At 33.4% G+C, this 23,407-nt stretch overlaps 3 protein-coding genes and 3 non-coding genes across 6 annotated transcripts; 3 read left to right on the forward strand and 3 right to left on the reverse strand.

The window, feature by feature from the left end:
* The first annotated feature begins 6,399 nt into the window (after positions 1-6,399).
* mau-2 (Maternal uncoordinated protein 2) lies at positions 6,400-10,640 on the forward strand. The gene is made up of 9 exons (NM_059827.8): positions 6,400-6,624; positions 6,674-6,758; positions 6,809-6,912; positions 7,050-7,411; positions 7,992-8,334; positions 8,578-8,643; positions 9,134-9,249; positions 9,767-10,199; positions 10,403-10,640. Exons 1-9 carry the CDS (start codon positions 6,406-6,408, stop codon positions 10,454-10,456), a joined length of 1,782 nt encoding a protein of 593 aa, NP_492228.1. The 5' UTR covers positions 6,400-6,405; the 3' UTR covers positions 10,457-10,640.
* Positions 10,641-14,713: 4,073 nt separating this feature from the next.
* On the forward strand, positions 14,714-15,650 carry T28B8.1 (PAX3-and PAX7-binding protein 1). The gene is made up of 2 exons (NM_059828.7): positions 14,714-15,060; positions 15,140-15,650. Exons 1-2 carry the CDS (start codon positions 14,743-14,745, stop codon positions 15,332-15,334), a joined length of 513 nt encoding a protein of 170 aa, NP_492229.1. The 5' UTR covers positions 14,714-14,742; the 3' UTR covers positions 15,335-15,650.
* Positions 15,651-16,438: 788 nt separating this feature from the next.
* Positions 16,439-16,554, forward strand: T28B8.11. Its single transcript, NR_101591.1, has one exon. It is a non-coding gene; the product is annotated as a small nucleolar RNA T28B8.11 (small nucleolar RNA).
* A 1,300-nt stretch (positions 16,555-17,854) lies between these two features.
* 21ur-14822 lies at positions 17,855-17,875 on the reverse strand. The gene has a single exon (NR_050292.1).
* A 1,591-nt stretch (positions 17,876-19,466) lies between these two features.
* 21ur-11977 lies at positions 19,467-19,487 on the reverse strand. Its single transcript, NR_050293.1, has one exon.
* A 579-nt stretch (positions 19,488-20,066) lies between these two features.
* Positions 20,067-23,136, reverse strand: del-4 (Amiloride-sensitive sodium channel; the record flags this gene model as incomplete). The annotated part of the gene is made up of 12 exons (NM_059829.7): positions 20,067-20,220; positions 20,267-20,440; positions 20,484-20,633; positions 20,681-20,738; positions 20,816-20,897; positions 20,969-21,247; positions 21,295-21,494; positions 21,958-22,034; positions 22,300-22,431; positions 22,575-22,676; positions 22,881-22,986; positions 23,030-23,136. The coding sequence occupies 12 exons, from the start codon at positions 23,134-23,136 to the stop codon at positions 20,104-20,106; spliced, it is 1,584 nt and encodes a 527-aa protein (NP_492230.2). The 3' UTR covers positions 20,067-20,103.
* Between the last annotated feature and the right edge of the window lie 271 nt (positions 23,137-23,407).

The raw sequence follows: 23,407 nt of genomic DNA on the forward strand, positions 1-23,407 counted from the left end.
GGATGCTCTTCTCTCGTCTCACACGCGAATTAATTAGAGCGATGAAGAAGAGGGACAAGAGAGAAGCAGACAGAGAGAGAGTTAACGTGGGAAAATTTAGAATTAACAATTGTCACCTCGAAGTTATAAGTTAAATTTTTTCCTAAAATGAGAAAATGGGAGATGCTCAAAAAGTTTTAAGATCGTGTTCGGAAGTACTGTAACACAACATGGAGTTCGAATCTACACAGACTTACAATTATGTAGTAAAAAATCTACATATCTACATATCTACATATCTAAAAATCTACATATTTTCACTCGGGAATCGCTCGCCCACTATGGGGGAGTCTACGCAAGGACAACGCAAGGACAAGGACAACATTCTAATGGAATGGAAACAATTGCCCGACTGCACCAATTCTAGTACAAGCGAACAATGATAACTTTTGTATTCTGTATTCCTTCACGTCTCCCAGCGAGCGTAATAAATTATTATTATTATTATATCTAAATAAAATACTTTCAAATGAAAATGTTGGTAAATTGCCAATTAAAAAAATTGGAGTTTTTCATTAATTTAGAGCAATGCTGCAAATGCGAAGACCTAGGTTCTAGGTTCACTTGTAAATAATTGAAGCGAACTTAAAATTAAACAATGTATTGGACCAATTATGATAGGTGGAAACTGATTAATTGCTATTAATGTAAATATAACATTTTCAAAAAATGTTGGAAAGTGTTAGAATGATATTTTCATCATGGGTGCACTATAGGTGTAGTTTTTAACATTTTTCCCACTGGAGCATAAGAAAAAAGAACAACAAGCGGAGACTGATCGTGAAACAAAATATACATTGAGGAAACCAAAAAATGCAGTGTAAGGAGTTCCCGAAGCAATATGTCGTGCCATGTATGCACGTCTTCTGAATGCCAATTCATTTGTCATGTTTCTTCGACACTCTAATCCCTACTTTCTCAGCCAAATATATGACACGTGTCGTTTTCTTTTTTTGCTGTTTCTTTTATGCCGTGCTTGCTAATCTCCAAAATATCGAGTGCTTTTTGGACTTTTGAGGGCGTTTGAAAAATATGTTTAACCAAACAATTGTATTAATGTAAGCCGCTAACTAAATGACTTTCAATTGACAATTTTCCAATTGTCGCTTTAGATGTTGAAAACGAATTTTTTCCAGATGTTGAAAATAAAGATAACTTCTTGTATTTTAGGACAAGTTCTAAAAATGTGAAAATATAACTGCATTGTGATAGAATTCCGCAAAGTATTTCTAATTTTTGACCTAAGCCATGGGAATCGTGAATGATCAACTAAATTCTTGGAAATAAATGAAAACATTAGAACAGTAAAAAGTTGAAGCTTTAAAACCTATTCGAGACGTTTCTCATTCGAGCAGCGCGGGGTTGAGAAAAATAGGGAAGAGGCGAGAGAAAAAGTGTCATAATTATGCTAATTCTGCTCTTTTCCATCGTTTTCCTTCACTCTCTCTTTCCATCCAACTCTTTTCCAGGGCACAGACAAAAAAGTATCAAAAACGGAAAGAATACACCAGATGACGGGATGAATGGGAATTTGTGATGGACGAATGGACAATACAAAACTGGTAGATGAACGAGAGAGTATATAAAGATGGAAAAAAGTGTGAATAATTTCACGTTTACTGTTATTGCGGAATAGATGGCAAAAAAGTAAACTTTTCAATTTTGAGATTAGAGTTCAAGCCGAAAATTCCGTTCAAAGTTAGTTCAAAGTTAAAAAATGTTGAGAAGTTTGGCACTACTCTACGTTTAACTTTCAAATATTTTGAATTAATAACTGTATTCGTTTCTCAATTACTCATCAAAATTTAAAACTATTTCAATCGCCTCAACAATATCCCATACTAATCCTTTTCGTTCATCTTTTCCTCTTACATGAGTCACCAGAAAGACGTCAATTTATCAGCTTTTTCTCTCTACATTCTCTAATTTATTGCAATTTCTTTTTTGTGATTTTGTCAGATAGTGTCATTTGAAAAAGTGCACAAGCTTGCACTCATGGTCTTTGGAATGCTTGAAACTCATCGGAATTTAATTGAAATTTCAGTGCTCAGTGAGCTTCATGGCTTTTAGGGATATCAAAAGAAAGTGATATGCGGATAAATTTTTTGAAATTTGATGCGATAGCCTAGTAGGATTTTTTTAAATTAAAATTTTAAATTTGGAAAAACTGTGGCATTTGTGTCATAGATGTACCTCTTTTTGACTGCGAATAAAAAATTTCAAAATTTTTTTTTGAAATGCTTGACTATAGTATTTGATCAATTTAAATCGTGATAAAATTATTAAATTTCAATTAAATACTATCTGACTTACTAGATTTTCTAAAAAAAAGTGATAAACTTTTAAATAGATTTTAGAATATTAGGCTGTATGCGGTTTAGAAAAGACAGAATGCTAAGCGTGGAAGAATAAAAAAATCTCAAAAAATAGGAATGGAAATGACCCCCGTCGTAAATGGAAAAGACGTCCTCCGGTACTCAACCAATATTAAGATTTTTATGCGTTTTTTCCATGGGCTTTGGGCATTTCTTTCAATTTTTAAATGTTTTTGGCACGGATAGAAGATGGAAAAATGCAAAGAAATGGAAAGGAAGAAGGATTGATGCGTTGAAATATTTTGAAAATTCATGGGATTTTTGAGAAATTTGTCAGAAAACAAACAGTTAGCTTGTTGTTAGCTTGAACCATCAGATGAAAATCATTTCCTACGTTCCCACAGAAATCGAAACAAAAGTGGATTAGTGATTGTGAAGTAGAGAGACGCAGAGAGAAAAAGGGAAATAGAAAATTAACTGCTAGGACAGGTAAAACAACCAATAAATCATGTTTGCGTTGGTTTGGCGCCCGCCATGAATCTACTATACCTTTTGCCAAATGTATGACATTTTAATTCCCAGAAAATTGGAGTTTCTGGCTAAAAAGGTTTTTTTTGGTATGAAAAAAAAGTAAAAATTAAAAATTAACCGAAAAGATCTAAAATTTATTCGGTGCTTTTTAGAAACTATTTGATACTATATTTTCCTTTGTAAAACAATAATATGGAAAATACGGTTAAATAAAAAATAAATTATGAAAGTAGAATCTGGAAGCTTGGAAGCTCCCTTTAATTTTACGGAAGACAGTTTATCAAAAGCTTGGAACTTGGAGCTCGTTGGAAAATAATACTGAAGCTTATTAGAAAATCAATAATTTAAAACAGATTATAGAATTACACTGAGCTTAACCTCATTCACTCTCTTGCCAACAACCTGCCACTGTGAACCAACAATTCATCATTCCGTTTATCGGACAGCCAGGACCCTTCTCACATTACACAATTAAATTTTCCGTCGGCAATTCATTTTCGATTTTTCAAGGATGATTATGAGCTCATACTGAGTTCATATATTGAAAAACAAAAATGTTTGATGGAAAAAGAAGAAAAAAACGGCTCATTGTGCAAATTGTGAGAAGAAGCCTGAAGTAAGAAAAGGAAAGATCGTGTTTCAATGTGTGAATTTTTTAACTTGCAATGAGCCCGGTATATCATCTCATGGACTTTTTTTACCAAAAAGAGAAAGCCTTCGGAAATTTTGAAAAGCAAAGAGTGAGTAACCAACTGAAGAACATGAAAGAGAAGGTTTTGGTGTTCCCGTGGGAACTTCCATGGAGTCGGAGCACCAAAAAGAGCATACTCAATCGGAAAATGGAATACATAAAACATTGATCATCAAGTTAATGGAATCGAACAACTTTGGTTTTGTTTATGAAAAAGTTGTTTGAAATTATCAATTTTTCGATTTCTAATTAATGCCCCTATTTTCGCCTGTTTTAAAACAAAAATCAGACTAGCTGGTAGAATAGCACAATTAGATTTTTTAAAAATAATTCATAAACACCGAATATCTTTAAAAAATAACACTATAAAAATATTTTTGACATAGTTTTGCCAAATTGCAACATTTTTCAAAAAAATAATATTTTTAAAGTAATTTAGAGCAATGGATTAATAATTTTTGAATAGAAAAATTAAATCGTAATTATTTAAAATATAAAAATCGTAGAAAAAAAAATTTTTTTGGTTAACTTTCAAAATCATGATTGGTAAAAACAGAGAAATTGACACGTTTTTGATTGTAAAAAGAAAAATCCAAATAAGTTTCGAAAAGTTTTATTTTGTCATTTCAGATCAAAAGTATTTCAGAGGAATTGTGTTTTTTCTATTTTCAGAATTTTGGCAAAATATATTTTTTTATCTCCACTTTTTTTTGAAATATTCTTGTGTAATTTTTCAGAAGCCACAACCAACTATTGTGCTTACGTTGAAATTTTAGTTTTTCATACAATCAGAAAAGGTAAATAGCATCCAATAAAAAACTAGACCAACAAGAAACATAATAATAATAACAAGAAAACCTCTCATTTTATCTATCTCTCCTCTCATTATTCTTATCATCTTGACCTTATACGTCTCCCATTTCCCAGTTTTATCTCTCTCTCTTCAAATTCTTCCGATCCAGAAGAACCAAAAAATTAATGGAATGCCATTTTCAGATTTTGGCCAGAGCTTATTTTTAACAGAAAACAATTTTCCTTCTTATAAAAACGAAAATTCATAATTTGAGAAGTTTGAAGAATTAAAGATTCTAGTTTTGACTTTAATTAATTTTAATATTTATTATCAAAAAATAAAAATTATAATTGTGTAACTTCCCGTTAGTTAGAGTGAAGAAATTGGAATACCTTCAAAAATTAATTAATCTACATACTAAATAAATGTATTAAAAACTCTCGGTAATGCCTATAACATATAATCCTCGAATTTTAAAATTTAAATTAATTTCTCAAAAAAAACAGTTTTTTTTAAAGTTTCGAAATCCTTCAAACCCGAAACGGGCAATAAAATAAAATATAATTTGATAGGAAAAGGGAGGCTTTTTCAATTTTAAATGGAATGAGCTCAATGTCCAAAGAGGGCTCATCGTATTAGAAATTGAAATGAAAATAAACGAGAAAAAGCTGAGAGGAAGAGAAGAACACACACAGACGCAAAAGCTCACGGAGCTCTCGCGGAGCAGCTTCGACGTCTTCTTCTTCTATTCAGTTTAGATAGAGTGATTGAGAGACGCAGATATAAAGAGAACATAGAGGAGAGTGTCGCGATTCATCGCCTATACGCACGCCAGTAGAACGGCCTCTGTCAACTGGCTGATGTTTTCTCTGGGTCTCGTCACTTCTATATGCTTCTATCGATCATTTATATGTTAGGGAACGATGGTGAAGAAGGAGAAAAAGGAATATGCATACATGTCTGCGCCTCGTTGCCTTTATTGATACTTTATGCAAAAAGCGTGGGGATTTGAACGTTCGAAGGATTGCTACGTTGATGACAACTTTTGGAATCTGTTTTAACCTAAATGTATGTTCGAATACATCTAGGTCAACATTTCACAGAAACAAGATTTGAAAAAGATGGAAATTATTTAAAAGTTCGAAAAGTTTACCAATCTACAAAAATTGCATCAAACCTAGTATACTTTCTGAAATAAATATTTGAGTGAAACCTATCTCGGTTTCCACGTGTATACCTGTCAATATGTACAATTTCCAAATTGACACCATCTCGTCAGAATTTATCAGCAATCGAGTTTATTGTCTAAGAAAATTATTTTTATTCTACTCGGGAACATGACATAGTTTGAATTAGTTATACACTTTTTGAGTCCATGCGTTCATTTTTTCAAATTAATCTTCAAATATAGGAGTGTTGAAGCGTACATAGCTCCGTAAGTTGCTATTTATCCTATTGATAATTAATATAAATGCATGTGCCCGTGATTTTTCCGGCTATTTTTTGAATCGTTCTGCCAAAGATGTTTTCAAATGCATCGGAGAAATGTTATATTTTCAGAAATATTTCAGAATGCCTTTAATTCGTCAAGGTGATACACTTTTGCTTGATTTCAGGATTTAGTGATACAAAAATGGTCTAAATTCACTTGAATTGTTCAAATGTTCGATAGAGCGCATTTGCAAATGCCTCACATAGCATCCGAGAGAAAATGCATTCGGGGAATATGAGCGCCCTGGAAATGTTTGCTTCCTATTACTCTTTATGTGTTTTAAAACTTGTTTTATTAATTAAAATTTATGTAATAGCTTGTTTATCATTGAATTAAAACAGGTATTATTAAATTAAACTGGAAATATCCGGCGTGTTTGTTTCTTCCAAAAATGTTTTCTCCACTCACCGCAGAGCCTCCCGGAAAACTTGAATTTTATTTTTTATAAATTTATTTAAATTATAATAAAAATTTTGCGTTTCTTGGAATTTTCTCTTAGTTTTTCCAAAATTCAGCTTAAATTTAATGTTTTTTTCAGAAGGAAATGAACCAAGATGCAGTTGCGAAAGCCTTGTTGGGAATGGCGGAGGCACTGCGAACGCAAGATCCTCCGAAGTTAAAAATGGCAATTAAATGTGCAAGGAGTACGCTAAGCATGGAAATTTCGGATGAAATGAAAGCGATTTGCAATCTTCAGCTAGGAAAATTATTATTTTTCTACACTGATAATTTCGAGTTGGCTAAAAATCATCTTCAATGCGCTGTAAGAAAAAAAAACACTTTTTCGAATTAAGTTATGTTTCATATTTTAGTACGATAAAATGTCGGCGATGGGCACATTTTACACGAGAGACAAGATGAACGCCATTTCAATGCTTGCCGATCTTCATATTCATTGTAATATTCAAAAGTTTGTGTATATTGTTATTCAAATATATTATTTTCAGACCAACAATGGCCATTAACCTCTATCAAGGCAACGATTCGTCACGAAATTACGACGACACGTGGATTTCCAGCTTTATCCAACAAATTGATGTTTCAATTAATTGTTAGTGAAGTTTCTCGAATTTCCTGCAAAAACTAGAAACTATTCAAAAGCGAAAATAATTTAACAGATTTTGAGCGCCTTTCAAAAATCAAAAAGAATTAATGATTCAAAATTAGTGTCTAATGATTATTATTCAGGAATTAATGAAAATCGATAAAGACGTCGAAGGAGCCATCGAAATGTGTCAACTTGCAATCAATAGTTCCCATGCTGATCCAAAAATGGAATTATATTTCCGTATTGCGAAGACTCTTGTAACTTATCAATTAATGCACGAAGAACCTGACATTTCCGATGTAACGAGGATTGGTTCAATGATTAAAGTAATGGAGAACAGTACAACATCTGATAAAGCACATTTGGAATGTATCAAGGATTTCTATGTATGTACTAAACTCGCGTACATGTTCTACGAAGGAAAATCTCGAACTTCCCGGCAACTTTTACGACAAATTCAAAAATCACAAACAAGTGGAGAGACTAAGATCCATGGCATCAGGTATATGAACTTTGTACCGAATAAAATAATTAAAAAAATGCTTTTAAAAAATTTAAAAAACAATTCGAATTTTTCTTTGAAGCACAATTTTTGTATAAACGAAAAAAAACTTTTTAACTTGCTTTTTTTTGCTTTTTTCGGAACGAAAATCTCAAAGAATTTTGTAAACTTGAAACGTTATTTTGAAAAACGATAAAAATATTATGGTCAAAAACCCTAAAAATTGTGTTTGAATCAATGAAAAACACGGAAAAACGACTCTAATATGCAAAATAAGGTGATATTCGAGAAAAATAACTTTATTTTCGTCTACTGTGGCAAATTTTCAGATTTAAGCAGATTTTTTTTCGAAATTTTGAACTGTCACGAAAATTTTAATAAATTTTCAGCATGAAATTCTCACATTTGAATTCATTTTATATTCAAGAAAGATTCAAGAAAGAAGTTAAACTCCTGAATATAATGGAATCTAGATTTTGTATTAAATTCTCAGTTTTCACATTTTTGGCGTAAAATGTGAAAAATTCTAAAAGCTCTCATTTTCTCCAGAACAAAATTTAAAATTCCATTTCATTTCCAGATGGCTCGGCGAACCTTCGATAACTTTACTGGCATGTGTAATGAATCAAATCTGTGCTCTCGTTCAATCAAATACGGATCGTGTTGAGAAATATTATCATCTCGTAATCAAACACGCCGATGAGATTATATTCAAATCAACTCGATCACCACAAGAACCTGGAGTTGTTCGATGCATTAATATGATTAAAATGACAACATTGGAAATGATGGCATGCTGTAATGTATTAGCATGTAGACCACAAAAAACATTGCATAATGTTCGAGATATGTTGGAATGGTCAAATCGAACAAGTGGACCACTGCTTACGCGATATTTTACACCACATATTCATTATATTTTGGTAACTATTTATAGATTCCAAGCTGAGCTGGGGGAAGCAGTTATTTTCTGAAATGCTATAAAATTACCTATTGCGCCATACATTTCATTAGAAAAATCAATTGATTCATCTGAAAATCTAAAAATGGCAACTATTCAAGCAGAAAAATTCGAGAAAGTTCTCAAAAATGACCTGAAAGCCGTCAATTATCAAATTGTAGAATTTGCGAAAATAATTGCTATCCAAAAAACTTATAATCTTCAGGGTCTCCAATGCTGCTACTTCCGACAACATGAAAATGCTGAAAACCACTTCCGTGCGGCAATGAAGGTTTTTTTTTCAATTTAGCAAAACTAAAAAAAAGTATCAGAAAATTTTTTGAAAACAAAAGAGATATACGTAAACTTCGGATTTTCAATTAAAAAAAACGGATTTTCATTTGAAACATTTGAAAACAATTTTCGAAGCGAAAAAAGAAAAATTTGGTTTTCCTTCAGTTCTCCGTAGGTTTTTAAATTAAAAATTCCTGAAGCTGAATTTCTTGCTGTTTTTCTATAAAATTTTCTATAAAAAAAGTTTTTTCTCTCTCCAATTTTTTCGATCCACTCCCAATTAAAATTAAAATTCGCAATATTTCCGTAACATTTGTAAATTTTCTATCAAAAAATCTGAACATCGCTAGTATTTATAAATAGTATTTATAAAGTAAAAAGTAATAGTAAAAAGTATTTATAAATTTAAGGAAAAATCAAAAAAAAAAGGAAATCAAATTTCCCCATTAAATTAAAATTAATTTTTCATCGATATACCCGCTTTACAGAAACTCCACAAAGAAGATATTACCGCTCATAATACAATGGCTCTTCTCAATTTGAATCTGGCAATAACTTATCTCAATCAACTGAAAATGGCCGATTATTACGAAGTTTCAGAAAAGTAAGCATTTTTCAGAAAAATCTACAAAAAAATGTTAAAGGCAGAGTTGGGTTAGTGAGGACTTTACTGGAAAACTTGAAAATTTTCTAGGACTAATTTTTTTTTATATTTTGAAAAAAAATTTCAAAATTAATTTTAAATTCCCGCTCAAGCGAATTTTAGGATTTTCAGCGGTTTCCGGCAAAATTCATTAATTTTTCTTGGTTTTCTTTGATGCTTGATTTGAAATATCGTTTGTCAAATTTGCAGACATAAATTTTCCGGAAACGACTCCAATTTAGACATTTCAATTGTTTTTTGTTGCAAAATTGTAAAAAATCGTTTTAGAAAATTAGAAAATAAGTTTAATTTTTATTTTATTCGGTTATTACGGCCCTCTATATTTTTGGAAGACGAAAAATTATTTTTCGCCCGAAACACGACAAAAACGAGAAATGTTGTAAGCTTGAAACGCTATTTCGCAAAAAGCACAAAAAAAACGAAAAAATTATATCTCCTCCACATAAATCTTTTTCAGCTTAACTGCTCCGAAAATTTCGTCTTGCTCCCAAATGCTCAAGAATAATGTGAAGCTTCTATCAGCATTCTTCGCTTATATTACAAATAAATTGAATGAATGTAAACTTCTGAGTCACGAGGTTCTTGATGATTCAAAAGCAGAAGATTTCTTTCGTTTACATGGTCTTGGTCTTCTTCTTTTATCACTTGTTACTGATGTTGATGAAAAAGGAGTTCGACCAACTGTTGATTGGAGCAAGAAATCACATGATCATGTTGTTATATTATTCAGTCATTCACTCTACGAAAAAATCTTATTAGCAGCCGGATATGACCCTAAATCGGAACTAATGAAAATGGTGGTCAGTGAACAATTGGCTTCAAGACGGATGTTAAGTGTTGAAAATTTGACTCCTTTGGTAGCGAACATGCCAGCTTCTAAATTGCTTCAGGTGAGAGATCTACAGAAGTTAGACTTTGAAAAAAATAAGCTATGAATTTATTCAATTCTAAAAATATTCACATTTATTTATATTTTGTACAATTTTGAAATTTCAGAAAGAAAAGGTTGTAAAGAAGAATTTCATTAAAAACAAATGAATTTCACTTTTTTTTAAAAGTGTTCCCAATATTTCAGTAAATTTAATTTTTTCAGTGGTTCGACGGAGATCCATTCAAGCTGCTTCCTCGCGACGAAACTGTTCTATAAAGTTTTTGTACAATTCCCCCCAATCATGAAAGTCTGTCACATTTTGATAGGTTTTTATCCTAATTTTTTCGCGTTTTTCTTTCCTATTATCAGTTTCGTCCCCCTTAATCTCAATATGATTCTTTAATGATCTCTAATTTATGGCCTTATTTTTCAACTGATGTTCGGTAAAGTTTGTTTTTAATTATATGTTTTGCAACTTTTTTATCCTAAAAAATTATCATCTAATTTCAATAAGTTTTCATATTCATGGAATAGTTGTCAGAAAGCTTCGCCAAAATAATTAACTATCGTCTAGGATTTCCTTGTCATTATTTTTGCACAACCTATTATATGGTACTTTTGGAGGATCTCAATGCTGACGTAAGATGATGCAATATCCTGAGATGTTTTTGAGCCATTTGAGCATTTTTAATTGGTTACGACGCTATTATTAGCGGGTATTTGGCTCACCATGTGCTAATTTGATATATTATACTGAAAGGAGTTACTTGACCTGTTTTCGTGCCAATATTTTTCCCAACACATGTACCATGTAGACGTCACAAGATGAGAAGAATGACGACGAGTTACTGTATCAATTTATGAGCCGCTGTGCATAATCTTGAATGAAAAATAAATCTTTAAAAAATAATAAAAAATTGCACCCCGTAAATCGGCACAAGTTACAGTATCTCATTTCCTGCGTGGCAAGACCCATGCGCGTAGGAAATGATAAAATTTATCGTCTTTAGACGTTTAAGTAATATTCAAACTACATTTTGCATAATTTTGACGATCAAAGGAAAAGTTTCATCTAGAATAGAGTAAGACACTCCAAACACCCAACCGGTTACAGTTTCCGGTCGAAGGTTAAGTTAAAAGCGGGGACAAAGAATAAAGTGTCGAATTGAAAACATGTTCTTTTCTCATTCGCCTATACTCTATTTTGCAGTGAAAAGTTTTAGTTTTTTAAGAGTACCATATGGTTTATTACTGCGTCAATGCATCGTTCTCTTTCTCAATCTATCTCGTTTGTTATCTTTCTACGTTTTTTGTGCTCCGCGAGTTTTTTTCTTGCTTCGCCGCGATTGTCATTGACAAGGCACGAAAAACACAACAATCTAATGATCAGATCTGTTTTGTTCCGGATTTTTGATGATAGCTCGCTGGTTTTTCCTGGTTCAGAAGAAAATCATTCAATATTATTGGATTATGAAAAGTGAGAAGTGTAGTACGCGAAAATACATATAATCCCCATCTATAATAATTTAGGCTCCAACCCTAAAAAGTGCCTTTTCTCAATTTTTATACCACGATAATATATATGTATATATATATTATATACACCTGAAATAATTGGTGATTTTTTAGACCACTAACAGCCGAAAATTCCGAATTTTGACAAATTTTGTAGACTCGGCATTTGTCGAATATTTCCAACTTCGGCAACTGTCGTCGATTTGTAGAAAATAATTTCCAAATAGGGAGATCAAAATTTTGATTTTTGAGTATGGTCCTGTAATCCTGTAGAACTCGATTATAGTCAATTCCCAAAATTAAAAAAAAATCAAAAATGAAAGTATTTGAAGAAAGGCACACGGCCTCTCTCAATTTCATTTATTTCAAAATTCCTCTTTTTCTCTCACACTCTCTCACGTGAGATTGAAAATTGAATAATATATGTGTTTTTAAATTAAATTCAAAATATTGACGAAGAAACAACTTTGGTATAAATACTGATTTGTTAGGACCGATACCAAATGGTAATTTTCAAACATATGTGATCTCGTAGACAACGGCTCACTATTTCAGTGATCTTTAAAGTAATAAAAAATTCTTCAAAGTTTGGTACAGAGAAACTGAAGTAGTTATATTTGTAGAAACTTACATAACTTATAAACCTACCGTATTCCTATCGTACCCAATTACCGTATTTCCTCTATTAGTCTTGAATGCAAGACTAATTTTCAATTGACCCGTAGGGGTGCAAGACTAATAGAGTCTGCATGACTGATTTTCGATTGGTCCGTAGGGGTGCAATACTAATAGGGGTGCAAGACTAATAGAGGAAATACGGTATATTTTTTGTCGTACACTGATGGAAAACTGATGAGACTTTCCCGACAGGGTTCACAACCTGAGTTATTCATTGGTGGCCTCGGTTTCAGTCGGTTGTCGACTGTAAAGACGGGATCCCGTACGGGAAAAACAAAAAGTGACATATGAAAAAGGTATCAGACGGTATTAATCCATACTTTGTTATTTTTTGCTTCTTTGAGTTGATTGTGCAAACGGATAATTTCGAATACCTTCGTGGTATCTCTATCAAAGTTTTTCAAAGCATTGAATCTTTACATAGCTTAAACTATGTATTTTGTGAGAATAGCCAAGTATTATGCACATAGAAAATGTTTCTTGTGTTATCAAGATTATTTTTGTAGTTTAAAGTTTCTTGATAGCTTTTCTGGTTACCGAGTTATATGTTTTCAAAAGCATTCACGTCAACTATTATGCTTGCGGTTGTCCAAAAATTACAATCGCATTGTCTTAAAACTGAAGTTACTCAATCAGTTTTTGATCAAATCAGGTGATTGACATCTTAATCTCTTCCTTAGAGAATTTTGCAACTTTTGGTGATGTTGAATTTTTGATTATGTCTTGGCGCGTCTCGTAAAATTAGGAAAACCCGTCAAAAATTGTCGTTTTTTAACGATTTTTGGAGTTTTCAGGCCTAATTCTTGTTTTGAAGATGCCGACGTCAATTTTCATCAAAAAACCTTCATCAAAAACAGAAAATAATCAGAAAAAAATTATCTACAAAATGGTGGCCTTCAATTTTCAAATTTCTCTTTTCAAGGATCACTAGAGGTCCCGAAAAAATCCATTTTTCGAGGTAGCCTTTTGTTTTTCCGTCTACCGGCGTCGTGAACATCACTGACCTAGATATTTGCATAAAAATAGATACACTTAGTCTTAATTGACAATATATTAATAAAAAATTCAAAGATTTATCAGCGAATCGCCGGCTTTAATCAGTTTTGTCTGGTAAATCACTAATTTTGAACTTTCACATGTGGGCGTATTCATAGGTGATTTACAATTTTGCCCTTTTTTCATATAATTTCTATGTGTTTGATCAGGCAGTTAGTAAATTTTTATTAGATTTTGTTCACTATCAGCCGTTTCCGGCCTATTTTACCGTTTTCAGTACAAATTCGGCTCAAAAAGCTCACTCTCTCGCCCATGAGAGACGCAGAGACAGTTCATCACGTCAATTTATTTATTTTTTGAAATGAAGAGAGGCCGTGAAGGCATGTATCTAGATACTCAAAAATCCCCTTTGCATTTGAATTAAGTCATCCAAGTAAGAATATCTGCAAACCAAAGGTATACTTTTTGCCTAGGAATATAGTACGGAAGTACCAATTAGTTTCCATTAGTTTTTTATAGAAAACACTGCTGACAACCCTGATATCGTCCATACACGGAAACGTGACATTAGGTGTGTGTGCCTTTAGATATCCCACTTCAAAAGTACAGTAATCTAGAAAAAATCGCGTTTCAGTATTGGGAACAGTTTTTGAGAAGTTATTCTCTCCTCATATCTCTTAAGAATATACAAAAAGCGGGTCAACCTCTTAAAATTTCACTTTTTGTAGCTGGATACTAAAATGTTCCAGTTCTTTAGTTTGTAGTCTGATGATTTTGTGTCAACTAGGTCTATTGGGACTGATTAATTCATGAAGGTTGTTTCAAAATATGGTAATGTTGTAGTAGTTGGTTTGCTCTTTCTCTATTCCCTCCTCTTTTTACTTTTCCCTGCCCATTTTCCTCAAACAATGGATGGTTCTTGCCTTATTTCCACGAAACCAGATTGTCTGTTACACTCTCTCTCCCTCTATCTCTCAACTGTTTCCTCCAAGAGAGGAGGTCATGAGGGCTTAGACCACATGATTCCTCGGCGTCTCTGCGTCTCTATCTCTTCGCATCACTCTCCTCGGCTCCGCCCACTCGGCCGTTCTGTGTGTGCTTGTTGTTTCCTCCTCAATTTGACGTCCTTCGTAGGGTGGTTGGTGGTGTCTTTCACTTTCACTACGTATCGACTTTCCTCTTTTGGCACACAAGTGAGAGAGTTCAGTTGAACTTGTTCTTATGGTTAAAAGCAATCATGTTTTCTATTAAACTTATGCCTATATCACAAGCCTCGTCTCAGCTGGTTTCTCGATTCTCCCGTGATCATCTTCATCTCCCACCAAACATCAATAAATATTTCAGACTTACTCACCGACACCTCAGCAGTCATCATGTTCCGCCGTATCTTCGACGCTTTCAACTTTATGGGATCCGATGAAGAATCTACTGCCGCCCCAGTCGATCAAGAAGGGCAAGAGCAACTGATTGATGAGGACGGATGGGTCAACTTCAACCATCCTACAGAATCCGGGGACAGCGACGAATTCGCATTCATCGAAAATCCGGAGATCCTCGAAATGGGAGACGAGACGACAATTGAGGTGGAGATGAGGACGACGCCTTGTCCAGAAGTTGAAGCGATCAAGAGACGGGAAGAATACAATCTTGCGAAGGCTAAGACCGCATTCAGGAATCATTTGGAGTCGGTGGTGAGTTTGGAATTATAATTTTTTTAAATGAAATTAACCTTTTTTCAATTCAAAACCCTTAACAAAAATATAATTCCAGATGTTCGCCGACCCGGATTCCGGAAAGGATGTTCGAACCTTCAAGTCAACTCATGGTTCCGGACGTTCTGTGCCAACCGCCTCCGGCTCAATTCGTCGCCTTAATACTCAATCCCAAAGATCTAAGAAGTCCTCCGGAAAGAGCAATGATCGCAAGACGCATCGTGTCTCGGATCTTCAGCTCGCCGACGCTTAACTCAACATATTTACTCATTTTTTATTTTCAAATTCTTTCAAAATTTCTCTGAAATTTTTTAACATAGAGCTGGTCTCTCTCTCTCTCATTTTTTGTACATTTCGACTAGTGTCTAGTCTTCATTAGACCACCCCAATTTGTATCTATATTTTCAAGGCTGTGCCTTCCAATCATTCAAAAATACCCACTTTTGTACTTTCACTATGTATTTGTAAAAAATCCCGAATTTTCTTTCAAAAGACACAACAATTGTGCCAACTACTGCTTCCTTTGCCTTATTTTCTAATATTTTCACCGACCAATAAACTGTTTCGGGAACATGGTTTTTATATTGAAAACTGAAATTAAATAGGGGAAACATATGAATTCAAGAATTCTAGTTCTAAATCGAAATGTATTTTTAGTCAATTGTGCATAGTACGTACTGCAAAGAACATCATTTCAGCTAAATTTTTTGCACATTTTTTAAAAGAAATTTAGTGGGTAGGCGAACATTCTTCAAGCTTTCGGTAGGACATTAGATTTTTAGACAATTTAAATTTTTTCGAGAAAAACAAATAATTTTGTTGAAAAGTCTAGATTCTGGAAATATGCAAAGCCTTAAGTTAACACTTTTTTGAATAACATATCTAGTTGAAAAAGTGGCATAAAAACTTCAGAACGATTTTTTCTAATTGAAAGTGGCCTGGTAAAGTTTTTGACGTCGCCTATTTGGAAGGTTTTTTTTACCAAGTTACATATATTTAATTTGAAAATCCAGTAATAAGTTAGAGCCCAAATTTTCAGAAGTTACAGTTGGATCAACGAAACATCGCCGAGTTGCCGAGTAGACTTTAACCTCACACCTGTGTATGCCACCTGACTCTCTCATTTTGTTCACAAAAAAACTGATGTGGGGGCCCAAAGTGTTTCTATCTACCAGATGACATCAACGTTACACCATACGAAAAAATTCACGTGATATTCACCGGTGGTCATTGGCGAAAAAATAAATAGTATCATTGACTATTTGGTGTTCTGTAATTGTCTATTCCTCTTTTCATTGCTGTCTTGCTCTCTCTCTCTCTCTCTGTCTCGTTCTCTCAGTTTCAAAATTCAAATGTATTCCATGTCCGTATATGTCTGTGTATGTGTGTTTGGGTCCTTATGCGCATATGTCCTTAGACCAGATGTGCAAAATGCAAACAAACGGCAAGCTTTTTATTGGTCACGGAAGTCAGTTGTAGTCATATTTTATGAGATGCCACGTGGTCAATTACTAAAATGAAGTTTTTTGGAATATTCTAAAATGTAATATTTCACAACTCTGAAAATCTATTGTTATACATATTCTAACTTGAAAATTGAAAATGTGATGGGAAATCGAGAAGAATCGGAGACGGTTGTGTGTTTGTGTAATAATTACATCATTCATGGAAAGAGTATGAATGGTCTCGACACGCTTTCTGTGGATGATGTAACGTCTGTCATGGACGAGGAAAAAATGAAAGAAAAAATGAATGGGAACAATGGCGGCAGTTTCTTTTTTGGAAAATGAAAAATGAAAAAAGAACCTTGACTGTGAAGTTGGACTTGAAACTGAAACTTTAAAAATTGTACAATTTTTAATACCGGGGTAGTAATAAGAACTACTTTGTGTGTAGCTATGATTCGTCTATGACTCCGACGCCAGGAACCACTACAACATGTAGGTTCAACTGAACACACGTGGTTAAAATTAATTTCAGCAAGTGACATCTGCCCTCCTGTAATATCTGCCTAATCGAACGATTTTGACCCACATGTTACGATATACACGCTGAATAGTTCCTAACTATAGGTAAATTTTTTTGCACTCTATTTTTTACATAATTGAATTTTCATGTGCTTAAACTATAGTTGACAGGATTTGGTGGGTTAGAAAGTGCAGATTGCAATTTTTACGATATGTAGCTCAACAAATCCATAATCTAGGCTTTTCAAAAAAATATGGTTTTTTTCTCGAAAAAAAATCTGAATTTTTTAAAATCGATTTTGGTGAAAAAACATTTCGAATGTTTTCTTTACAAGGCTACCAAAAGTTTCAAGAATCTTCGTCTATCCTTGAACACCCATTAAATTTCACTAGAGAACCATCAGAAGGTACCCAGTGGAGGAGCATATCAGATCGATGTTATTTGGTAGTCTAAATTCAGAAACGATTATCAGTGAATTTTGAGCAACGAATCTCGAGAACCAAGCTCACGGCGCGCTGTCAAATATGGCGACAATGATACTATAACAAAACACTGAACGGCCATTTCTCAAAATTCACTTTAGAAGCTCATATCTCCGCGGAAAAAAATGTTGAGTATACCCAATTGATAAATGGAAAACTGATCTTTTATAATACCCCATCAAACTTCCTGTTTTTGTTCCTGATTTCATTATGGTTCAATTCATTCATTGTGATTAATTGCTCTTCTAATTTTCTACCACTGTTTTGATGTCTCAATTACCGTGTGCACCTGCCTAGGACCCCCTCTGGCGAGCGGCTCTTGACCGAACAACGGACATCAGGCAACATGTCTCGGACAGAATGGCAAAAGAAGAAGATGACGTGAAAAAGGAGAAGAAGAGAAGATGAATGTGTGATGATGGTTTGCAAGTTACCGATTCGCGTGTCCAGGACAACCAAATCTAATTGGATGGTGACAAAAAAAATGCTATGGGAAAAAATAATATCGAAAGACGTCTACGTGGGTGATGGGAATGTAGATAAAGTGGACAATAATTTGAATTAATGGATTTTGACAGTTACCACATAATTTTCTCTGAATATGTTTGAAGATTGAAAAAAAAAGAAAACGTAGAAAATGGGTAAACCTTAATTTTTGTCCACAGCAAATTTAAAGGTTTCGTCAGCGAGAAGTAATAACTAGAGATTTGGATAAAAATAATGTAAAATGTTCTTGAAATTTTGAATTTTTAGTCAGGTTTGGCAATGTGCCATATTTTCGAAAAATTTAGTTTTTTTGATAAGTTTGGAACACTCTTGCATGTTTGTTGTTTGTGTTTTTATGTTTGAGTACAAATAGTTGAAAAATATCTAAAATATTAAACTGAGACAAAAAATAATTTTTTGGTCGATTCTCAGAACTATTTTAGTAGACATTTTAGTCATTCTAATTTTTGACTGTGAATACAAATAATAAAAAACTGAATCGTTTTTAAAAATGATATTTATAGTTTCAAAACATATGACATTTTTATCAGTGGCGATACTCCTTAATCTTTCTTTAAAATAGGTTTATCTAACTTTTTTAAAAAAGTTTAAGCAATTCGACCCAGAGTTCAGAGTTTTGAAAACATTTTTAGCGTAAAAATCTAACAATGTTCAATTCAAAATTGCTCAGATATTCGGAACCTGGTACAATTAAAAAGTTTTATTAATTCCTCCTGAACATCTTCGGAGTTTAAAAAAAACCAGACCAATAACGCTATCAATAGGAAAAAATAATTTAGGGAAATTAGGGAAAATTGCAATATTATTTCCATATATGTGGTATTCTTAGAACTTGGAACAAAAAGACTTGCCACTACAAGAAATGCAAGGATAAAATCTATAAATTTCAAGGTTTTTCAATTTTTTTTGTTGGAACATTTTCTCAGTCCTAAGGTCTGCTTATGCACGCGTCGTCAAGTTTATCCATTTCATTTTTTGATAATTTGGCGTCACGTATGTTTTTTCCACAATAATTGCAATTTTTGTGACGTCACACTTTCTAAAAATGAGGCTGCCACATGTCTCAGAGATCAAACGAAAAGACGGTAATCTGAATGTTCATGTGAACTTTATTTGTATGTGAGGTATAGCTTGGTCTTTTGTGCTCTCTCTCTCTCTCCATGTGTCCTCCTTTTGACCTCTCTTTAACTCTTTTTGTTCATTTCTCTCTATCTCATCATACATATTATTATTATTTGTTTTGTTTGCAATCTTATTCTCCTTCTGTCTGTCTCCATCTTTTTTCATTGAAAGACTGCTCGGAAAATAAAGGTGCTAACAACACTGCTCTTGACCCCCTTTCGGGTCAGTGACGTCATGCAATCTTTTGAACACCTCTCTGCCGACCCACCATTTGGATTACTGGCGGTCGGGATGGATTAGATGGATTGAACGGTGGTGACGTGACAATTATAGTAACAGGGTGGTAATCTAAATATTTAGATTATGAAACAGTTGCCAGCATTACACTAAATTTTGGATGGATTAAGAATTGGATTAGAGAATAATAGGGCTTACTTGGATATTGGGAAAAATAACTTTTAAGTGAGGTGTACGTTTTCTAATCAGATGATGGGAGATAAGTAATTTTTATTTAACAATATTATTTTTTTAAATCAATTTTCGTTGTTAATGAAAAATAAAACTACAAGAAAAACTATTTTTCAAAATAAAATAAAATTATTGATTTTTGTGGGATTTCCCTCAATAGTTTTTGATTCAATACTCGACTTTTTTAATATTAAAATGAATAGGAGGATAACCTTTCAGGAAAAAAGTGCCAAAATATACCTGTAAAACATATTGAATATTTTTCAAAATTTTAATTTAAGCCGCCATTCCTCTACGAATCTTCCACTGTTTGATGTAAACTCCTGTGCTAGCTTTCCAAACCCTTCCCCTGTCTGCCTCATTTGGCGTGACCTACCCCTGCCCTGCTCCGAAATTTCAGAAAAGTTTGCCTGGAAGGCATTTTTGTGTCTTAATATAAATCTTTTATTCAACGTTTCCCAAAATCGGCAGAATATCAATCATTAGAATGAGGCTTTGGTGGAACAATATCATGAGCTGTATCCATTTCGTAAAGTTCTGCATTTGCTTTTTGATGTTTCTTCCGCTTCTCTGCAACTTGATCCACATCATCCTTCAAATAATTAATTTGTAAAGGTGCAATACTATTAAAGTGCTACCTTAGCCTTTTTGATGTCCATTTCAAGTTGTTCAATTTCTGCTCTTCTAGATTTATGAGTACAACAATAGAAAAAGACAAGAAATATCAAAACAAGATATTCGATTGCAGATATAATACTCATTCCAAGGAACAAACCAACTTGACCGCCAACATCAGAAATGAAGTTTACAAACTGAAAATATTCCAATTTTTATGAGTTCCATTTTTAAACTTACCGTATACGCTGGTGACTCTGTAAGAACTTGGAAGTTCATTCGTTCATAATATATTTCAATGAGAATGGTGTTTGCTTTATACCAATCAAGACACGATTCTCCTGAAGCATCCCACGGACCAGATGGACCACCAGGATTGCATTCTGTTGGCTAGAAAAATTAATTTTTACAGAAATATTCAATATAAAAGCACGTACCACATATGAATCGGATGGCCATTGAGCAGTGGATACAGTTACACCATATGAATCGATTCTGAACCAAATAATATTATTTTGACAACTCATTTACAACTGCTGCCTGTTTTAATAAATATTTGAAACATAACCTACTCGCAAGGTTGAGGGCAATCACAATCGGTGAGCACATCGAATTCCGTTGAATCGGCACTATTGATCAAGTCAACACAGTTTACTGAAACATATAAATAATATAATAGGAAAATTGGTCAGATTTTTTTCAGTTAATGAGCAGATAAAACTTACAATTAGAAAGTGTCTGTACACCGTTATCACATGATACATACTGTGTTGTATTTGATGCATGGGAATAAGCAGGATAGTAACATCCACACGATGCAATAATCTTTTCCTGCATACAACTTCTAAAACATGCTTCAACAGTGTATGTTCCAGTATAATGAGTAGTTTTTAGTTTTGTTTTGGTTGTGCAGCTACCGTAAGGTTTACTAAGACGAGTAGTTTGAACATAACTAACACCAAGAGAGGAAGCAGTTCCCGGCGGTGCAAAGTAACCGAATACATCTGAAATAAGATCAAGAATACACTTCTAATGCAATTTGGCAGTTCACCAGGATACGGTATTTCATCCTGCATATGAATATCAATGATAACGCCTGAAGCTTCAGTCCATGGAAGATATGTATCTTGATCTGTTCTCATCACCATACGAAGACCATAAAGTGGTCCCGCGCGGGAAGAAGAATACATTCCATCAGTGTTAAATTGCAGACAATTTCCGTATGACGGGTTGTAAAAATCGTTAAAGTCACTGGAAAGTTAAGAATTATCTTTCAGAATTTTGTTTGAAACAAGGGTGCGCGGAAAATATAAAAATATATAGAAAATTTGCCCATATTATTAAAGTTTTACAATTAATAATTAATTTAAAATGATCACTGAAAATATTTGAATGAATTGAGTCTAATTATATTTATTGGTTTTTTCTTCTCAATAAATGATGATATAAATTGAAAAAATTGTTATTATTGTTGAAAAAGTTTTTAAAAAAGCGAAAGAGATTCTAAAAATTATGTTTGACAAATTACAACTTTAGATAAGTACAGGTTCATTTCTACTTTCCAATAATAATACTCATTATTTTCAAATCAACCACATATTTTCTAAATTTCTACGTTAAGTTTTAATTGCATTATATAAAGCTACACTATTTTATCAAAATAAGCAGATTGGTAGACGTAAAGAATTACTGCGAACACAAACTTTAAACGTACGTAATGTTGCATGTTTTTGCATTATACGTGCAACTAACAACCATGTCATCATATGAATATGCAATGTCTGCCGCATCCTGAAATTACTCACTTCCTTTGGTTTATCTTCAAAATCTCAAAGAAAAAGAAAGCAATCGATCATAAAACACACACAAGAACAATAAAATATTCTCCTAGTTTTTGGATTTTATGTCTTTTCCGAAATGATTATAAACCCCCAATTTCAATTTCGAACATTTATGTGCTTTTTTGAAGAAACTTGATTTATCGGTCGAAATTTTAGTTCCCGGTGCTCTTTGAGCATCGGAAATTCTGAAACATGTTCAACAAGCTTTGACCTACATTATACTGTTTTTCGTTAAGTCTTTCAGAATACATGAGAGTCCATTTACTAGCTTGTTGCTGCCTATCAGCTGTCAAAGAAGCTGGGAGTCCAAATTGAGCAGAGCTTGAATCAGAGTTGTAGGCGTCGATCTGGAAAACTGATGCTCTTCTGATAGGTAAGGGATATAAGACGTAGAGATGCAAATTAACGCGTTTTCTACAACTCCATCACTTTCACTTCAAAAATCAGTCCCTCAAAATCATTTAAAATGTTATTAAAGACTTTGGATTACCAGTGCACTCATATCCGGGTCCACACTTTTCGTTTCTGATAGTTTCCATGGATTTAAATGACAAATCGTGACGGTGGGAAATGTCCGTTCGGCAAATTGCAGCTGGAAATTTATGGGTAAAGTGTGAGAATGCAGGAGCAGTTTCCGTGAGATTTTCAGATGACTTTTTCTACAAATTTAAAAACTTCAAGATCAGTAAAATATTTAGAAAAAACCTAATTACGCTTTGCCCTGGTAGAATGTCTATTTTAATATCCCCTGTTCGCAAGAGATATATAGTTTTTGTAAGTTTTCTTTACAACAAACCGTAGTTTCCGTATTCACACTGAATGATAAATAGTTGGTAAGCAACGTGATGAATTGCCAAATAAAAAGTGCAATGGAAACAACGACGACAAGTATCCAGAATGCTCTGAAATCATTTATCATTCTGGGTCATTAATTTCCATGTCTACCTCAACCATCGAGCATTTGCCATTCCAATATGTGGAACTCCATGAGTTGATGTCCAACACGAAAAATCCGTGAAAACATACTTCAGGCCGGTCCAAAATACACCCATCTGCAATTTTATTTTAATTTATTTCCAATCAACCTTTGTCACAAGGCATTCCACGTCATAATTAAGGTAGAAAAATGCCACACCATCTTTAAACTGTGATCAAGTTCCCAAGGATATTTTGTTTTAAAAATCTTCTTTTCCAAATAGATTCCCAATTTCCTATTTTTGCCCATTAGAGAAATACAATACTTTGTATTCGTCGGTTTAAAGTCACATGGACAATGGGTAGGAAAAGTTTTAGAGTTCATTTCTGTTGTGCTAAAATGACCAA

This window comes from Caenorhabditis elegans, chromosome I, assembly GCF_000002985.6.
Source record: "Caenorhabditis elegans chromosome I".
Taxonomy (NCBI): Eukaryota; Metazoa; Nematoda; class Chromadorea; order Rhabditida; family Rhabditidae; genus Caenorhabditis; species Caenorhabditis elegans.